The 20321-nt window shown below is 46.0% G+C and overlaps 1 protein-coding gene across 1 annotated transcript in view; it reads right to left on the reverse strand.

The window, feature by feature from the left end:
• Positions 1-11380: 11380 nt before the first annotated feature.
• The window catches only part of LOC124020085 (protein Wnt-4a-like), a 31343-nt gene continuing 22402 nt past the window's right edge, over positions 11381-20321 (reverse strand). Inside the window, exons 2-6 of the mRNA XM_046335497.1 lie at positions 14799-14880; positions 13020-13173; positions 12760-12891; positions 12422-12564; positions 11381-12324 (exon numbers count right to left, since the gene is read on the reverse strand). Coding sequence (XP_046191453.1) covers positions 11854-12324; positions 12422-12564; positions 12760-12891; positions 13020-13173; positions 14799-14880 — 982 coding nt within the window. The 3' untranslated portion in view covers positions 11381-11853. The remainder of the gene's footprint in view (positions 12325-12421; positions 12565-12759; positions 12892-13019; positions 13174-14798; positions 14881-20321) is intronic.

Below are 20321 nucleotides of genomic sequence, written 5' to 3' on the forward strand. Positions count from 1 at the left end.
ATGCTAGAGTGGGCCAAACAGCTCAGAGCCCAGGTTAGTCACTAGACTGCCATGCTGGAGTGAACCAAACGGCTCAGAGCCCAGGTTAGTCACTAGACTGCCATGCTAGAGTGGACCAAACAGCTCAGAGCCCAGGTTAGTCACTAGACTGCCATGCTGGAGTGGACCAAACAGCTCAGAGTCCAGGTTAGTCACTAGACTGCCATGCTAGAGTGGGCCAAACAGCTCAGAGCCCAGGTTAGTCACTAGACTGCCATGCTAAAGTGGGCCAAACAGCTCAGAGCCCAGGTTAGTCTCTAGACTGCCATGCTAGAGTGGGCCAAACAGCTCAGAGCCCAGGTTAGTCACTAGACTGCCATGCTAGAGTGGGCCAAACAGCTCAGAGCCCAGGTTAGTCACTACATTTACATTTAAGTCATTAGACTGCCATGCTAAAGTGGGCCAAACAGCTCAGAGCCCAGGTTAGTCTCTAGACTGCCATGCTAGAGTGGGCCAAACAGCTCAGAGCCCAGGTTAGTCACTAGACTGCCATGCTAAAGTGGGCCAAAGAGCTCAGAGCCCAGGTTAGTCACTAGACTGCCATGCTAGAGTGGGCCAAACAGCTCAGAGCCCAGGTTAGTCACTAGACTGCCATGCTAGAGTGGGCCAAACAGCTCAGAGCCCAGGTTAGTCACTAGACTGCCATGCTAAAGTGGGCCAAACAGCTCAGAGCCCAGGTTAGTCACTAGACTGCCATGCTGGAGTGGGCCAAACAGCTCAGAGTCCAGGTTAGTCACTAGACTGCCATGCTAGAGTGGGCCAAACAGCTCAGAGCCCAGGTTAGTCACTAGACTGCCATGCTAAAGTGGGCCAAACAGCTCAGAGCCCAGGTTAGTCACTAGACTGCCATGCTAAAGTGGGCCAAACAGCTCAGAGCCCAGGTTAGTCTCTAGACTGCCATGCTAGAGTGGGCCAAACAGCTCAGAGCCCAGGTTAGTCACTAGACTGCCATGCTAGAGTGGGCCAAACAGCTCAGAGCCCAGGTTAGTCACTAGACTGCCATGCTAAAGTGGGCCAAACAGCTCAGAGCCCAGGTTAGTCTCTAGACTGCCATGCTAGAGTGGGCCAAACAGCTCAGAGCCCAGGTTAGTCACTAGACTGCCATGCTAGTGTCATGCAGGTGATAGAGGACCCAAAAGCGACTTAACAGAAACAGAGTTTATTCAAGTCCAAACAGGGAATAACAGAAATCCTCTAGTCTGTAGAGGGGAATAACAAGAGAAGCGGCCACAGACTGCAGGTCGCTTCGGGTAGGCGCAGGCCGTAGTTGACAGAGACACCTGCTCACACGCAGCATCTGATGAAGGCAAAAAACACGACAGGACAGGGCGAAACACAATCACAGCACGGTGAATACTAAACAAGGAACCGACGGGACAGGAACGGAACACAAAGGAATAAATAGGGACTCCAATCAGGGGAAAGGATCGGGAACAGGTGTGGGAAGACTAAATGATGATTAGGGGAATAGGAACAGCTGGGAGCAGGAACGGAACGATAGAGAGAAGAGAGAGCGAGAGAGTGAGAGAGGGAGGGGAGAGAGAGGGATAGAAAGAGGGAAAGAACCTAATAAGACCAGCAGAGGGAAACGAATAGAATGGGGAGCACAGGGACAAGACATGATAATAAATGACAAACATGACAGTACCCCCCACTCACCGAGCGCCTCCTGGCGCACTCGAGGAGGAATCCTGGCGGCAACGGAGGAAATCATCGATGAGTGAACGGTCCAGCACGTCCCGAGACGGAACCCAACTCCTCTCCTCAGGACCGTAACCCTCCCAATCCACTAAGTATTGGTGACCCCGTCCCCGAGAACGCATGTCCATGATCTTATGTACCTTGTAAATAGGTGCGCTCGACAAGGACGGGAGGGGGGAGGGAAGACGAACGGGGTGCGAAGAAAGGGCTTAACACAGGAGACATGGAAGACAGGATGGACGCGACGAAGATGTCGCGGAAGAAGCAGTCGCACAGCGACAGGATTGACGACCTGGGAGACACGGAACGGACCAATGAACGCGGAGTCAACTTACGAGAAGCTGTCGTAAGAGGAAGGTTGCGAGTGGAAAGCCACACTCTCTGGCCGCAACAATACCTTGGACTCTTAATCCTGCGTTTATTGGCGGCTCTCACAGTCTTCCCCCGCAGACAAAGGCAGACCGGTAATGAAGTCTAAGGCGATGTGAGACCATGGTCGAGAAGGAATGGGGAGCGGTCTGAGACGACCGGCAGGAGGAGAGTTACCCGACTTAGTCTGCGCGCAGTCCGAACAAGCAGCCACGAAACGGCGCGTGTCACGCTCCTGAGTCGGCCACCAAAAGCGCTGGCGAATAGACGCAAGAGTGCCTCGAACACCGGGATGACCAGCTAACTTGGCAGAGTGAGCCCACTGAAGAACAGCCAGACGAGTGGAAACAGGAACGAAAAGGAGGTTACTAGGACAAGCGCGCGGCGACGCAGTGTGTGTGAGTGCTTGCTTAACCTGTCTTTCAATTCCCCAGACTGTTAACCCGACAACACGCCCATAAGGAAGAATCCCCTCGGGATCAGTAGAAGCCACAGAAGAACTAAACAGACGGGATAAGGCATCAGGCTTGGTGTTCTTGCTACCCGGACGGTAAGAAATCACAAACTCGAAACGAGCGAAAAACAACGCCCAACGAGCTTGACGGGCATTAAGTCGTTTGGCAGAACGGATATGTACTCAAGGTTCTTATGGTCTGTCCAAACGACAAAAGGAACGGTCGCCCCCTCCAACCACTGTCGCCATTCGCCTAGGGCTAAGCGGATGGCGAGCAGTTCACGGTTACCCACATCATAGTTGCGCTCAGATGGCGACAGGCGATGAGAAAAATAAGCGCAAGGATGAACCTTATCGTCAGACTGGAAGCGCTGGGATAGAATGGCTCCCACGCCTACCTCTGAAGCGTCAACCTCGACAATGAATTGTCTAGTGACGTCAGGAGTAACGAGGATAGGAGCGGACGTAAAACGTTCTTTTAGAAGATCAAAAGCTCCCTGGGCGGAACCGGACCACTTAAAACACGTCTTGACAGAAGTAAGAGCTGTGAGAGGGGCAGCAACTTGACCGAAATTACGAATGAAACGCCGATAGAAATTAGCGAAACCTAAAAGCGCTGCAACTCGACACGTGACCTTGGAACGGGCCAATCACTGACAGCTTGGACCTTAGCGGAATCCATCTGAATGCCTTCAGCGGAAATAACGGAACCGAGAAAAGTAACGGAGGAGACATGAAAAGAACACTTCTCAGCCTTTACGTAGAGACAATTCTCTAAAAGGCGCTGTAGAACACGTCGAACGTGCTGAACATGAATCTCGAGTGACGGAGAAAAAATCAGGATATCGTCAAGATAGACAAAAACAAAGATGTTCAGCATGTCTCTCAGAACATCATTAACTAATGCCTGAAAAACAGCTGGCGCATTGGCGAGACCGAACGGCAGAACCCGGTACTCAAAATGCCCTAACGGAGTGTTAAACGCCGTTTTCCACTCGTCCCCCTCTCTGATGCGCACGAGATGGTAAGCGTTACGAAGGTCCAACTTAGTAAAGCACCTGGCTCCCTGCAGAATCTCGAAGGCTGATGACATAAGGGGAAGCGGATAACGATTCTTAACCGTTATGTCATTCAGCCCTCGATAATCCACGCAGGGGCGCAGAGTACCGTCCTTCTTCTTAACAAAAAAGAACCCCGCCCCGGCCGGAGAGGAAGAAGGCACTATGGTACCGGCGTCAAGAGACACAGACAAATAATCCTCGAGAGCCTTACGTTCGGGAGCCGACAGAGAGTATAGTCTACCTCGAGGAGGAGTGGTCCCCGGAAGGAGATCAATACTACAATCATACGACCGGTGAGGAGGAAGGGAGTTGGCTCGGGACCGACTGAAGACCGTGCGCAGATCATGATATTCCTCCGGCACTCCTGTCAAATCGCCAGGTTCCTCCTGAGAAGTAGGGACAGAAGAAACGGGAGGGATGGCAGACATTAAACACTTCACATGACAAGAAACGTTCCAGGATAGGATAGAATTACTAGACCAATTAATAGAAGGATTATGACATACTAGCCAGGGATGACCCAAAACAACAGGTGTAAACGGTGAACGGAAAATCAAAAAAGAAATAGTCTCACTGTGGTTACCAGATACTGTGAGAGTTAAAGGTAGTGTCTCAAATTTGATACTGGGAAGATGACTACCATCTAAGGCAAACATGGGCGTAGGCTTGTCTAACGGTCTGAAAGGAATGTTATGTTTCCGAACCCATGCTTCGTCCATGAAACAACCCTCAGCCCCAGAGTCAATCAAGGCACTGCATGTAGCACCCGAACCGGTCCAGCGTAGATGGACCGACATAGTAGTACAAGATCTAGATGAAGAGACCTGAGTAGTAGCGCTCACCAGTAGCCCTCCGCTTACTGATGGGCTCTGGCCTCTTACTGGACATGAATTAACAAAATGTCCAGCAACTCCGCAATAGAGGCACAGGCGGTTGGTGATCCTCCGTTCCCTCTCTTTAGTCGAGATGCGAATCCCTCCCAGCTGCATGGGCTCAGTCTCAAAGCCAGAGGAGGGAGATGGTTGCGATGCGGAGCAGGGAAACGCCGTTGATGCGAGCTCTCTTCCACGAGCCCGGTGACGAAGATCTACCCGTCGTTCTATGCGGATGGCGAGAGCAATCAAGAGTCCACATCTGAAGGAACCTCCCGGGAGAGAATCTCATCCTTAACCACTGCGTGGAGTCCCTCCAGAAAACGAGCGAGCAGCGCCGGCTCGTTCCACTCACTAGAGGCAGCAAGAGTGCGAAACTCAATAGAATAATCCGTTATGGACCGTTCACCTTGGCATAAGGAAGCCAGGGCCCTAGAAGCCTCCCTACCAAAAACTGAACGGTCAAAAACCCGAATCATCTCCTCTTTAAAGTTCTGGAACTTGTTAGAGCAATCAGCCCTTGCCTCCCAGATAGCTGTGCCCCATTCTCGAGCCCGGCCAGTAAGGAGTGAAATGACGTAAGCAACCCGAGCTCTCTCTCTAGAGTATGTGTTGGGTTGGAGAGAGAACACAATCTCACACTGCGTGAGAAAGGAGCGGCACTCAGTGGGCTGCCCGGAGTAGCAAGGTGGGTTATTAACCCTAGGTTCTGGAGGCTCGGCAGGCCAGGAAGTAACAGGTGGCACGAGACGTAGACTCTGGAACTGTCCAGAGAGGTCGGAAACCTGAGCGGCCAGGTTCTCCACGGCATGGCGAGCAGCAGACAATTCCTGCTCGTGTCTGCCGAGCATGGCTCCTTGGATCTTGACGGCAGTGTAACGAGCGTCTGAAGTCGCTGGGTCCATTCCTTGGTCGGTTCCTTCTGTCATGCAGGTGATAGAGGACCCAAAAGCGACTTAACAGAAACAGAGTTTATTCAAGTCCAAACAGGGAATAACAGAAATCCTCTAGTCTGTACAGGGGAATAACAAGAGAAGCGGCCACAGACTGCAGGTCGCTTCGGGTAGGCGCAGGCCGTAGTTGACAGAGACACCTGCTCACACGCAGCATCTGATGAAGGCAAAAAACACGACAGGACAGGGCGAAACACAATCACAGCACGGTGAATACTAAACAAGGAACCGACGGGACAGGAACGGAACACAAAGGAATAAATAGGGACTCCAATCAGGGGAAAGGATCGGGAACAGGTGTGGGAAGACTAAATGATGATTAGGGGAATAGGAACAGCTGGAAGCAGGAACGGAACGATAGAGAGAAGAGAGAGCGAGAGAGTGAGAGAGGGAGGGGGAGAGAGAGGGATAGAAAGAGGGAAAGAACCTAATAAGACCAGCAGAGGGAAACGAATAGAATGGGGAGCACAGGGACAAGACATGATAATAAATGACAAACATGACAGCTAGAGTGGGCCAAACAGCTCAGAGCCCAGGTTAGTCACTAGACTGCCATGCTAAAGTGGGCCAAACAGCTCAGAGCCCAGGTTAGTCTCTAGACTGCCATGCTAGAGTGGGCCAAACAGCTCAGAGCCCAGGTTAGTCACTAGACTGCCATGCTAAAGTGGGCCAAACAGCTCAGAGCCCAGGTTAGTCACTAGACTGCCATGCTAGAGTGGGCCAAACAGCTCAGAGCCCAGGTTAGTCACTAGACTGCCATGCTAGAGTGGGCCAAACAGCTCAGAGCCCAGGATAGTCACTAGACTGCCATGCTAAAGTGGGCCAAACAGCTCAGAGCCCAGGTTAGTCACTAGACTGCCATGCTAAAGTGGGCCAAAGAGCTCAGAGCCCAGGTTAGTCACTAGACTGCCATGCTAGAGTGGGCCAAACAGCTCAGAGCCCAGGTTAGTCACTAGACTGCCATGCTAAAGTGGGCCAAACAGCTCAGAGCCCAGGTTAGTCACTAGACTGCCATGCTAGAGTGGGTCAAACAGCTCAGAGCCCAGGTTAGTCACTAGACTGCCATGCTAAAGTGGGCCAAACAGCTCAGAGCCCAGGTTAGTCACTAGACTGCCATGCTGGAGTGGGCCAAACAGCTCAGAGCCCAGGTTAGTCACTAGACTGCCATGCTAAAGTGGGCCAAACAGCTCAGAGCCCAGGTTAGTCTCTAGACTGCCATGCTAGAGTGGGCCAAACAGCTCAGAGCCCTCTCACTGGCATGGGGTCCATGGTTATGTTATTTCCTAGGGAAGCCTGCCAAAATGTGAAATTGCAGGCAAGTATTTTCATCAAATCAAATTTATTTGTCACATACACATGGTTAGCAGATGTTAATGCGAGTGTAGTGAAATGCTTGTGCTTCTAGTTCTGACAATGCAGTAATAACCAACGAGTAATCTAACCTAACAATTCCAAAACTACTACCTTATAAACACAAGTGTAAAGGGATAAAGAATAAGTCCATAAAAATATATGATTGAGTGATGGTCTGTGTGGGTGGACCAATTCAGTTTGTCTGTGATGTGTATGCCGAGGAACTTAAAACTTACTACTTACTACTACTGTCCCATCGATGTGGATAGGGGGGTGCTCCCTCTGCTGTTTCCTGAAGTCTACAATCATCTCCTTTGTTTTGTTGACGTTGAGTGTGAGGTTATTTTCCTGACACCACACTCCGAGGGCCCTCACCTCCTCCCTGTAGGACATCTGGTCGTTGTTGGTAATCAAGCCTACCACTGTAGTGTTGTCCGCAAACTTGATGAGTGAGTTGGAGGCGTGCATGGCCACGCAGTCGTGAGTGAACAGGGAGTACAGGAGAGGGCTCAGAATACAACCTTGTGGGGCCCCAGTGTTGAGGATCAGCGGGGTGGAGATGTTGTTACCTACGCTCACCACCTGGGGGCGGCCCGTCAGGAAGTCCAGTACCCAGTTGCACAGGGCGGGGTCGAGACCCAGGGTCTCGAGCTTGATGATGTGTTTGAAGGGTACCATGGTGTTAAATGCTGAGCTGTAGTCGATGAACAGCATTCTCACATAGGTATTCCTCTTGTCCAAATGGGTTAGGGCAGTGTGCAATGTGGTTGAGATTGCGTCGTCTGTGGACCTATTTGGGCGGTAAGCAAATTGGAGTGGGTCTAGGGTGTCAGGTAGGGTGGAGGTGATATGGTCCCTGACTAGTCTCTCAAAGCACTTCATGATGACGGAAGTGAGTGCTACGGGGCGGTAGTCGTTTAGCTCAGTTACCTTAGCTTTCTTGGGAATAGGGACAATGGTGGGCCTCTTGAAGCATGTGGGAACAGCAGACTGGGATAAGGATTGATTGAATATGTCCGTAAACACACCAGCCAGCTGGTCTGAGCATGCTCTGAGGACGCGGCTGGGGATGCCGTCTGGGCCTGCAGCCTTGCGAGGGTTAACACTTTTAAATGTTTTACTCACATCGGCTGCAGTGAAGAAGAGTCCGCAGGTTCTGGTTGCGGGCCATGTCAGTGGCACTGTATTGTCCTCAAAGCGGGAAAAAAAGTTATTTAGTCTGCCTGGGAGCAAGACATCCTGGTCCATGACGGGGCTGGTTTTGTTTTTGTAATCCGTGATTGACTGTCGACCCTGCCACATACCTCTTGTGTCTGAGCCGTTGAATTGTGACTCTACTTTGTCTCTATACTGACGCTTTGCTTGTTTGATTGCCTTGCGGAGGGAATAGCTACACTGTTTGTATTCGGTCATGTTTCCGGTCACCTTGCCCTGGTTAAAAGCAGTGGTTCGGGCTTTCAGTTTCACACGAATGCTGCCATCAATCCACGTTTTCTGGTTTGGGAATGTTTTAATCGTTGCTATGGGAACGACATCGTCAATGCACTTTCTAATGAACTCGCTCACCGAATCAGCATATTCGTCAATGTTGTTGTTGGAAGCAATACGGAACATATCCCAATCCACGTGATGGAAGCAGTCTTGGAGTGTGGAATCAGATTGGTCGAACCAGCGTTGAACAGACCTGAGGGCGGGACCTTCTTGTTTTAGTTTCTGTCTGTAGGCAGGGAGCAACAAAATAGAGTCGTGGTCAGCTTTTCTGAAAGGAGGGCGGAGGAGGGCCTTATATGCGTCGCAGAAGTTAGAATGGCAATGATTCAAGGTTTTACCAGCCCTGGTTGGTAGGCGATGACAGGGAAGCACAGGGAAACATTTGTCCCTAGAAACATTGTAGGAACGCTGTGGGAACACCAACCCACTCAACTTGCAACACCGGAATATTTCATGGAATATTTTCACACCTCAGATGGTTCTCAGATGTGACCAGGGTGCCTCCTGAACCCTCACACCGAGTCACACAGGTATGCCGAGGAAGTACTACTAGAACCAGCCAAGTCCTAAACTGTTTCTCTCTTCACCATTGCTCTGCTCCTCCACACACAATACACACACGCACAAATGCCCTAGTGAACACAGCACTAAAGCTATTAGGCCTCAATATCTCCGCCTCCGCAAACACAGGAAGGAGAGGTTTTACTGATACCCCTCTCCTCCCCTCTCTTCCCCCTTTTTTCCCTAGCTGACTGTGTACAGACAGGAGCCCTAAGAAATGCCCAGTTTCAATATGAGGAATATTATCAGCCAATCACTGTAGCGACCCACTCCCCTCTCTCCACATCATCTGGGACATCAGAGGGCCTTATTGGAGGCGGACAGAATAAAGATATCAGTGATACCGTGTGGTCTGCATCCCTGCTCCCTGGTATACTGGCCTTCTTACCTTCTGATTTGAGAAGAATCAGAGAAGCAGTGAAACATGAACCTCTATGCTGTTTCTTCCCAAACCCACTGTGCCTGCTCCCGTGGCCAGGGGATATGTGTCCTGATATCTGGAGTGATAGATGTGTTGATCTATGGCACATACATGTGATTATACGTGTCAGTGGTGGAGGGAAGACCCTGGGGGTGTAATGTACCTAACACACACACACACGGACCGTTCCCATAGAAATGTGTGTCCTGTGGTGACGTGTGTGTATGTTGTATGTGGGTAGAGGGTGAGGGGTGTCAGACTGCAGGGAGGGTCCCGTTGTTAAGGCTTCTCTTTGGATTTCCAGTGACAGTAAAGACAAAAACTCATTGTATAGATTAGATTAGATTAGTACTAGCCTTCTCTTCTCTACACATGTAGGTTTAATGTATCTGTTCTGTTCCATGTATACTATATCTCTGTATTTCTCACAAACCGATAAGGTAAAGTCTACATATACATTTTACTTAGCGTTTACTCCATACCTGTCTTTTCTCTCCTCTTTAGTACATCTAGTGTATGTATTTGACAACGTGGAAATGAACACAGAGAAGCTCTCCCAGACTGTGGCAGGACTCTGTAGGCCTCCCTGGTGAACGAACCGTCTACACATGTGGGCAGCCAGCCCCTGGTCCCTGTCATTCATCCTGCCTGCCTGCCACTACTAAACACATACCTGGAAGGAATCAGGCCTGGGTTTGGCTTCAGGGCACAACTAAATGGACTCAGGATAATGACAGGATATTGTTTTTTAATGATGTTGGTACCAAGTCAGCTGCAATGTTTGTTATTTTAATGAATGATATTAAGCCAACGAATACTCTCCGTCTCTTGCACCCCCCCCCACACACACACATAACTCTTTTTTTTTTTTTGTCCAAAATAAATATGACAAACAAGAGTATAATCTTTGACACAGCATATATTTCATTTTAATATACATTCATACTCAGAATAGTCTTCTTCAGTGTATAAGTCTTTACAGATCTATGTTTCTATAATGAATAGCATGTTACTATAGAAAAGCTTGGGTTTATGTGGTTGTACATGATAGCCATACATAGGTCAGTCCCTGTGCCCTGGCAGTAGCGTATGGTATGATGTGTGTGGAATATGGTGTTGTGTGTGTGTGGCTAGTGTGTGTTGTACGTTATCTATTTTGTGTGTGTGTTTGGTGTATGATTTGTGTGTGTTGGCATCTTTGTGTTTGGTAAGGTGTATGGACGGTGATGTGTGTGGTAATTGCGTTTTGTGTAATAAGCTGTAGGGATCATTGTGTGTGTAGACTTCGTTGTATGTGGTAAGCTGTAGGGACGGTGGTTTGTGGTGTGGTCTGTCTGTCTGTCTGTCTGTCTGTCTGTCTGTCTGTCTGTCTGTCTGTCTGTCTGTCTGTCTGTCTGTCTGTCTGTCTGTCTGTCTGTCTGTCTGTCTGTCTGTCTGTCTGTCTGTCTGTCTGTCTGTCTGTCTGTCTGTCTGTCTGTCTGTCTGTCTGTCTGTCTGTCTGTCTGTCTGTCTGTCTGTCTGTCTGTCTGTCTGTCTGTCTGTCTGTCTGTCTGTCTGTCTGTCTGTATGTATCTGTATGGGCAAACTCCCCCTTTGTCTGACACAGACTAATGATGGGATTCAATCCAATCTCTGATTGAGCCGACATATGTAGCGTTTACCATGAATTAATAATTTGCGAACATGGGAACATTGCCTTTAAAAGCCGCAATGCCTATGGAATCCCGGCCTGTGAGTGATTCTGTGAGACCTGAGTAATTATTTGACTCGGTGAGTAATTCTGTAAATCTGTGACTAATTTGATGAGTGGAGCAGTATCAGGGCTGTACAGGGACAAATGGCCACACAACTTTACCCCAACACAACACGGTCATGTACACCTGGACCGCAAATAATAAATGTCTGTCTGTCGGTCAGCGTTCCTCCTCTGGGCGGTTCTCTCAGACCGACAGACAGGCGTGTCTCTCCCTTTACATCCAGCACTCTAGATGAGTCCCTAAAGCAGCAGCAAAGACAGAGGGCAAACTCAGCCCCCCCCCCCCCTCCTAAACTCCACCCCCCCTTTCCCCACTACGCCATCCCACTTTCCCCGGGTCCAATATACCCCACCCTCAGTCCCTCTCCCATGCAGTCCACTCTCCCCTCACCGAATCCACCCCGAATCGCTCACAACAATGTCAAATAAGTTAAAAAAGAAAATGAAAAGAAAATGAATAAAAGATATAACAAAAGCAACCAAAACAATGTAAATCAACCGAGTGTGAGACAAAATGAAGAGAGGGAAAGTACTCTGTTGGGATATATATATTTTTAGTTCTATACATCCCGTGCATGTGTGTCATTTTCCTTTAACATTGTATGAACTGACTGGGAATGCCCATGTCCTCTGTCCACCTCTGTCTGTCTGTTCCCGGGGTCTATTGTAAAAGGAATAGGGATGGTTTTGAAATGGGGAAAAGGTCAACCACAAACACCATCCCCCTCTCCCTCCCTCCCATCCTTCTGTGCAGGTGAGAAAGGAGAGAGTGGGGTGTGATGGGGCATTTGTTTGGGTCTCCATTGGGGATTTCCATGGTGATCACCGGCAGGTGTGCATCTCCACCATCTTGCGGCACTGTTTGCACTTGACGTAGCAGCACCAGTGGAACTTACAGCTGCACCTGTCTACCACCTCCACCTCCTCTGTCTGGAAGCCCCGGCCGCAGCACATCAGCTCACAGCCGTCAATGGCCTTCGACGTCCGGTTACACTGCCGCCCCGCCGTACCCAGCATGCCTGGTGTGCGCGGGTCGTGGTCACAGAAGTCGGGGCTGGGCTCCAGGTAGACCAGGTCTTCGTCTGTGTGAGGTTTGAACTGGGAGTTCCGTGGCACCAGGACCTTGGTGGTGCCCACCTTGCGCTGCTCCACCTCTGTGGCGCCGTCAAATTTCTCCTTGATGGCGTTACCCACCTTGCGGAATGGCGGCATGGCCTTCCAGCAGGTCTTCACCTCACAGGAACCTGACACGCCATGACACTTACACTCCACACGCATGTGGCTCAGAATGGCCTGCAGGGAGACAGAAATAATGCATGTTTTTATCTCCTGTCTTTTTCTTTGGTGTTGACTTTGCTATGACAGAGTTGTTGGTTGTGATATATCATACCTTCCTCCCGGCCTCATTGTTGTGTAGGTTCATGAGTGCTCTGCTGGGGGACTGTCCTTTACTCCTCTCCCTCACATCAACAAAGGATTGAGAGAAGGCCACTCCATAAGCAATGTTATCACTACAGCCTGACCACTGGAACCCTGGGAGGGAGGGAGGATGAGAGAGAGAGTTAGCAGTCAAATAGTGTGTGTGTGTGTGTGTGTGTGTGTGTGTGTGTGTGTGTGTGTGTGTGTGTGTGTGTGTGTGTGTGTGTGTGTGTGTGTGTGTGTGTGTGTGTGTGTGTGTGTGTGTGTGTGTGTGTGTGTGTGTGTGTGTGTGTGTGTGTGTGTGTGTACCTTCTGGACTGACTCCGTGGACGTTGTGGTCGCAGCCACATTTCTCCAGCTCTCCGCTGCTGCAGGCCCGGGTCACAGCAAACGCCACACTGGCTGCTGAGATGGCATAAACAAAGGCTGCCTCCCGAGTGCCTGTCAAGAACACACACACACACAGGTCAATGTTAAACACACACCTACAACTGAAATGCCAATGTTTTTATCCTGAGAAGTTCATAAGTATATTAACTGTAAGATAAGTTGTTGACACTAAGGCGTACCCTGTGTGACGACCTTGCCAAAGACGGGCATGGTGTCCAGTGTGGAACAGTTCCATCGGCGGTTCCGGAACTGAAACTGACACTCGTCTATGGCTAGCTGAGCCCCGTGCCGCACAGCATCCATCACCTCCACACTGCGCTTACAGATCTGCACCTGGTTAGAATAATGATCATAACATTACAGATCTGTATCTGGTTATAATAATGATCATAACATTACAGATCTGTATCTGGTTATAATAATGATCATAACATTACAGATCTGTATCTGGTTAGAATAATGATCATAACATTACAGATCTGTATCTGGTTATAATAATGATCATAACATTACAGATCTGTATCTGGTTATAATAATGATCATAACATTACAGATCTGTATCTGGTTATAATAATGATCATAACATTACAGATCTGTATCTGGTTATAATAATGATCATAACATTACAGATCTGTATCTGGTTATAATAATGATCGTAACATTACAGATCTGTATCTGGTTATAATAATGATCGTAACATTACAGATCTGTATCTGGTTATAATAATGATCATAACATTACAGATCTGTATCTGGTTATAATAATGATCATAACATTACAGATCTGTATCTGGTTATAATAATGATCATAACATTACAGATCTGTATCTGGTTATAATAATGATCATAACATTACAGATCTGTATCTGGTTATAATAATGATCATAACATTACAGATCTGTATCTGGTTATAATAATGATCATAACATTACAGATCTGTATCTGGTTATAATAATGATCATAACATTACAGATCTGTATCTGGTTATAATAATGATCATAACATTACAGATCTGTATCCGGTTATAATAATGATCATAACATTACAGATCTGTATCTGGTTATAATAATGATCATAACATTACAGATCTGTATCTGGTTATAATAATGATCATAACATTACAGATCTGTATCTGGTTATAATAATGATCATAACATTACAGATCAGTATCTGGTTATAATAATGATCATAACATTACAGATCAGTATCTGGTTATAATAATGATCATAACATTACAGATCTGTATCTGGTTAGAATAATGATCATAACATTACAGATCAGTATCTGGTTATAATAATGATCATAACATTACAGATCGGTATCTGGTTAGAATAATGATCATAACATTACAGATCTGTATCTGGTTAGAATAATGATCATAACATTACAGATCAGTATCTGGTTAGAATAATGATCATAACATTACAGATCTGTATCTGGTTATAATAATGATCATAACATTACATATCTGCACCTGGTTAGAATAATGATCATAACATTACATATCTGTATCTTGTTATAATAATGATCATAGATTACAGATCTGCACCTGGTTCAAATTCAATTACTATGGCTTGTAATCTTCATTTCTCAGAACAAGAATAGACGGACGAGTTTCAGGTCTTTGTTTCTGGACATTTTGAGCCTGTAATCGAACCCATAAATGCGGAGGATCCAAATACTCAACTTGTCTAAAGAAGGACAGTTTTATTGCTTCTTTCATCAGAACAACAGTTTTCAGCTGTTATAACATAATTGCAAAAGGAATTTCTAATGATCAATTAGTCTTTTAAAATGATAAACTTGGATTAGCTTTTCTTTCAAAAACAAGGACATTTCTACGTGACTCCAAACTTTTGAACGGTAGTGTAACTTTTATAACATATGTACCATCCTGTCATACCCTGCCAACCTTGGAACCTGAAAATATTGCTACTGTTTGTCAGGGTAGATGTGTACCTGTTTATGGATGAGTCCTCGCAGACGTTCACACGTCTCCTCATCATTGATACTGCCCACCGACGACAGTTTAGCCAGGTACCTGACAGAGACACAAAGAAGGGAGGGGGGATATTAAATATGCAACTAGACAAATAACAACACAATGACCCCTCCAATAACAATGATGAGACGAAAGTGATTGACACAGATGCCTCAGTATCATGTTGAGAAGAGGGAAATAGTTGTATCATCTAAACCAACTCCAGGGCACACAGGTCACTCCTCACCCCTTCAGTCCCATATCTCTTTGGCTAAAAGCACCTTACAGAAATAGACCCATCTCATATGCTCATCACAGACATACTCTTCACCAGAACTTTCGACAGAGGGGCTGTCTGGGCCTTGTCGGTGGCCCTCCCTCACCTCTCTCTCCTTCCATCTCACCCTTCCTCTCTCTCTCTCTCTCTCTCTATCTGTCCCTCACCTCACTCCCCCCCCCCTCTCTCCCTCTGTCAGTCTCCCTGTACTTCTCTCTCTCCGATGTTGACAGGGTATCATTAGGTAAGGTTGATTGGGGTCTCTCCCAGGGCTGATAGTCCACACACCTCCTTCTAGCCTTCTGCCCTCACCACCTTTCCTCTATAGCCCAGATGATCTCTCTCACACACAGTCACCTCCTCTTCTCCATGCAGATAACACCCTCTCAACACACACACACACACACACACACACACACACACACACACACACACACACACACACACACACACACACACACACACACACACACACACACACACACACACACACACACACACACACACACACACACACACACACACACACTCTCTCTCTCCATCTCCTTCTCTCTCATGGTCATCTCCTCTCCACTCAATAGTCAGATAACCTCGACCATGACCACTCGACCACATCCTCCCTCCGACAGTCTTGTCTATACAGCAGGGGACCTCACTATCAGAGCACTGCTGCCTTCCTCCCTCAGCCTGTCTGAATGCTTGTCTGACAACAACAATCAATCACTTTTTATGAATGAAATGGTACAGGCTCAGTTCATAACCAACTGTCTTCACCAACAGATAAAATGGTAAATACTGAACATATACTGTATAATCTGAACATATACTGTATAATCTAAACATATACTGTATAATCTGAACATATACTGTATAATCTGAACATATACTGTATAATCTAAACATATACTGTATAATCTAAACGTATACTGTATAATCTAAAAGTATACTGTATTATCTGAACATATACTGTATAATCTAAACGTATACTGTATAATCTAAAAGTATACTGTATTATCTGAACATATACTTTATAATCTGAACAGATACTGTATAATCTGAACATATCCTGTATAATCTAAACGTATACTGTATAATCTAAACGTATACCTTATTATCTGAACATATACTGTATAATCTAAACGTATACTGTATAATCTAAACGTATACTGTATAATCTAAAAGTATACTGTATTATCTGAACAGATACTTTATAATCTGAACAGATACTGTATAATCTGAACATATACTGTATAATCTAAACGTATACTGTATTATCTGAACATATACTGTATAATCTGAACAGATACTGTATAATCTGAACATATACTGTATAATCTAAACGTATACTGTATAATCTAAACGTATACTGTATAATCTAAAAGTATACTGTATTATCTGAACAGATACTTTATAATCTGAACAGATACTGTATAATATGAACATATACTGTATAATCTAAATGTATACTGTATAATCTAAACGTATACTGTATAATCTAAACATATACTGTATAATCTAAACGTATACTGTATTATCTGAACATATACTTTATAATCTGAACAGATACTGTATAATCTGAACATATACTGTATAATCTAAACGTATACTGTATAATCTAAACGTATACTGTATAATCTAAAAGTATACTGTATTATCTGAACAGATACTTTATAATCTGAACAGATACTGTATAATCTGAACATATACTGTATAATCTAAACGTATACTGTATAATCTAAACGTATACTTTATAATCTGAACATATACTGTATAATCTGAACAGATACTGTATAATCTGAACAGATACTGTATAATTAACTTGTTTCTTTTTACTGTTTTTTCATGCACCTCAGAATCATGGATGCATTATTCTCTTCATTTTAAAGTTGATAGATTTGCAGTTAAATAATTTCCTTCCTCAATTTGTACATACGCATCTTCCCCTCAATAAAATACATTGAAGTTCAAATACAGCTATACAAGAAAAAGACCTACGACCTTGAGCTGTGTGTTCTGTCTGTTTGGGTACACAGTCTCCACACATCCAGCTATGATAGTGTGATGAAGTCACCTTGAGACCTCTGAACACTGGAGAACCACTGTCTGTCTGCACTGCAGCTGGTGAGACTCAGCATCTCTCCTATCACATAAACCTGTCCCCCTCAGCATTCAGTACCCCCACACACGCACACGCACACACATGCGCACACGGACGCACACACTAACACACACACAGAGATGAAAGTACTCATAAAGCACCAGTTGCTGTTGCTGGCATGCCACTGGCCCAGCCCTGACCCTGGAAACATTTAATAAACATTGGATAAAGCACATGGGAAGGACAGATAAGCTCTCCGCAGGTGTAGTTCTGTCTATGTGTTTGTGAAACCCTACTGCATGGGAAAAGACTAGCCCAGACATTTGGGGAGTGTGTGCATGTGTGTTAGTGTATGTTGGTGTGTGTTTGTGTGTTCAGTGCTTCCATCTTTAACTCTTTATTTGGCTGTGTTACCCTCTGTTTCCACTCTTTCCCCCTGCTCTCATTCTTCTTCCTTTCTCTCCCACTCACACCATCTCTCTCACTCTCTCTCTCTCTGGGAGGTATAGTCAGACGGTTCGTGGTCGCATTCCACCTGGAGTGTGGTTTGTTCGCCGGCTACTGTGTGTTTGTGTTGCATTACACGTCGCAGCCCTGACAACACTGCTGGCTCCAACAAGCTTAGCCCAGCGCAACTTAGCACGCAACCACTCCACTAAAGCCTTACTGCAGAAACAGAAACAGAGACAGACAGTTACCACTGCAGCTCTACATTGAGAGAGAGAGAGAGAGAGAGAGAGAGAGAGAGAGAGAGAGAGAGAGAGAGAGAGAGAGAGAGAGAGAGAGAGAGAGAGAGAAAGGGTATCTGGGCTGTAGAGGAAGGGTGGTGAGGGTGGAGTGGAGACTGAGAGAAAGGAGGAGAGATAGATAGGTGAGAGAAACCCCCCCTGGCTAAACAAGTGTGTTGCTCTAAAGATGCCATGCTGTACACCATATCTGTGGTAGATAGGTCTGTATCTGAGCTCTGGCTATATCAACTACCCCTTCCTCTGAGGACAGATCAATCCCCAGATGAATCTCTACTAACACAGAGGATGTCACAGAGACCAGCCCTCACACACTCTTCCAGACACCTCTCTCTGTCTCTGTCTCTCCCAGGGTATTTATATCAGTTGATTAAACTAGCACGGCTTACCTTTCCTCTGCTGAGTACACAGGAGAGGTAAACAGGTGGAGGTATATATAGGTTTAGGAAGCTCCTCACAGCAAACAATACACAGTAATAGATACTGTTTATCTGTGTTCACTGCAATATTCAGCTGTAGTTTTATCCTATAGTAAGTTTTCATTGCTTCACTGTGCATGAAATGTAAGTAAAAATGTTGTTGTTTTTTGACCACACAGCTAGTGGAGGACAAAGTTTAGCCAGCCAACAGGACAACCACAGACATTCTGGAAGCATGATTGGGAAAGTAAGTGGAAAGGTTTGTGGCAAGGCACACGCGCAGATACTCAAACACACACAAATAGCAGTGAGGGGTCTGTAGAGATTACCCGTTCTAAATTGCAAGCTTTGGATTCCTGCATACTGTGGTATGCCCCAGCACATTGACGAACCCCTCACCTAGATATATGGGCACATAAAATATAGCAAATCGTTGTACCTACGGTACTGCACCGCGGCTGACACTGGCTGGCTACCAACCTCTCTCTCTGTGTTTGTGTGTGCGTGTGCGTGTGTGTGCGTGCGTGTGTGTGTTTCTCATGGGGTTGGGTTAAAAGCAAAATATGCATTTCCAAGAAAACTAACCATTCATGATTATTCTTAGAGAGACTCCAGGCCCATGTATATACCAGCAGCATGGATGACTCTGTACCACCACTTTCTAAGCTAGTATGATATGATGACCTGGGATAACCTCTGCTGGACTGGAGTCAGATCAGCAGACACACTTGCAGAACCCAGTCTGGCCTGCAGAGGGCAGCCTGATCTCAATCTCCTCTCAGGAGTCTCCCCTGAGGCACAGAGGCAGCACAGCCCAAGGCCCAGACCATCAACAGCCAGACAGAATAAGTTTATCCTTCAGGTTTCAACCAAGAAGCTTAGGCTGCTCTGAGACGTAGACAACATAACATAATTTCTTGGCAGCCATGTTAGTGCCTTCCAGGCAATGTTCTTAAAGGACTGACTCTGACAAAAACAAACTCACGGTCTGCCCCCGACAGCAAATGTGTTTCATCAGAAAACTATGTTAACATTTTACGGAAAGTGGCAAGGATTCATTTGATAAGCAATTATTTTGAGCCTGATTGTCAGTAGAGAAAATGGGTGCATCTCAATAATGTAGTGGTTTTCTCTCCTCATCTTCTTTCTTCAGTTTGCAGTGAAATTAAAGAACTGGTTCTGGTTGGCTTCTTTCATGATGGCTGAACTTTTCTTATGTTATCAGACTATTGTGACTATTGAGATGTACTCCATAGGAGTCTATGGGAATCTGTGCAGCTGTTGTGGCTACAGTATATTACAGTACTGTACAAATTAAATATACAGCAAGGACATATTTCAATAGTAATTGAAATGACCATCATAACAATCTCAGCAATATGATGCAGATGAGGAGGAAAAAGTCAAGGAAAGGAAAGAAAAGAGGAGGAGGAGGAGATAGGAGTGTGACACTGTTTACTGTTTCTTTTTTGCAGTTATATATTCATTTTGAAGGGGGATTTCCCATTCTTGCTTTGAGATTGACTATTTGTCTTGAACTGTTCTTGGATTGGATTTTGACTTCCTTATTAACATTGGACATTGAGACTTTGGTTAGGATTATATATGAACTTCATTTTGGGACTATCATTGAAAGAAGGTGAATTGTTTATTTTCATTTAAATCTAATTGGTTACAATTTACTCATCTTTGCTCACGTCATATCAATGTGCCTGCTATGCTTTGGTTGCTCTCATATTGACACAGTATTTATTTAAACTAACTAAGATGGTATCTTAGTTTGTGATCCAAGCTGATTGTTGCAGGGGGAGGGCATAAAAAAGAGCTGGTTGTTGCAGGAGGAGGGCATAAAGAAGAGCTGTTTGTTGCAGGAGGAGGGCATAAAGAAGAGCTGGTTGTTGCAGGGGGAAGGTATAAAGAAGAGCTGGTTGTTGCAGGAGGAAGGTATAAAGAAGAGCTGG

This window comes from Oncorhynchus gorbuscha, linkage group LG03 (assembly GCF_021184085.1).
Source record: "Oncorhynchus gorbuscha isolate QuinsamMale2020 ecotype Even-year linkage group LG03, OgorEven_v1.0, whole genome shotgun sequence".
NCBI classification, from domain to species: domain Eukaryota; kingdom Metazoa; phylum Chordata; class Actinopteri; order Salmoniformes; family Salmonidae; genus Oncorhynchus; species Oncorhynchus gorbuscha.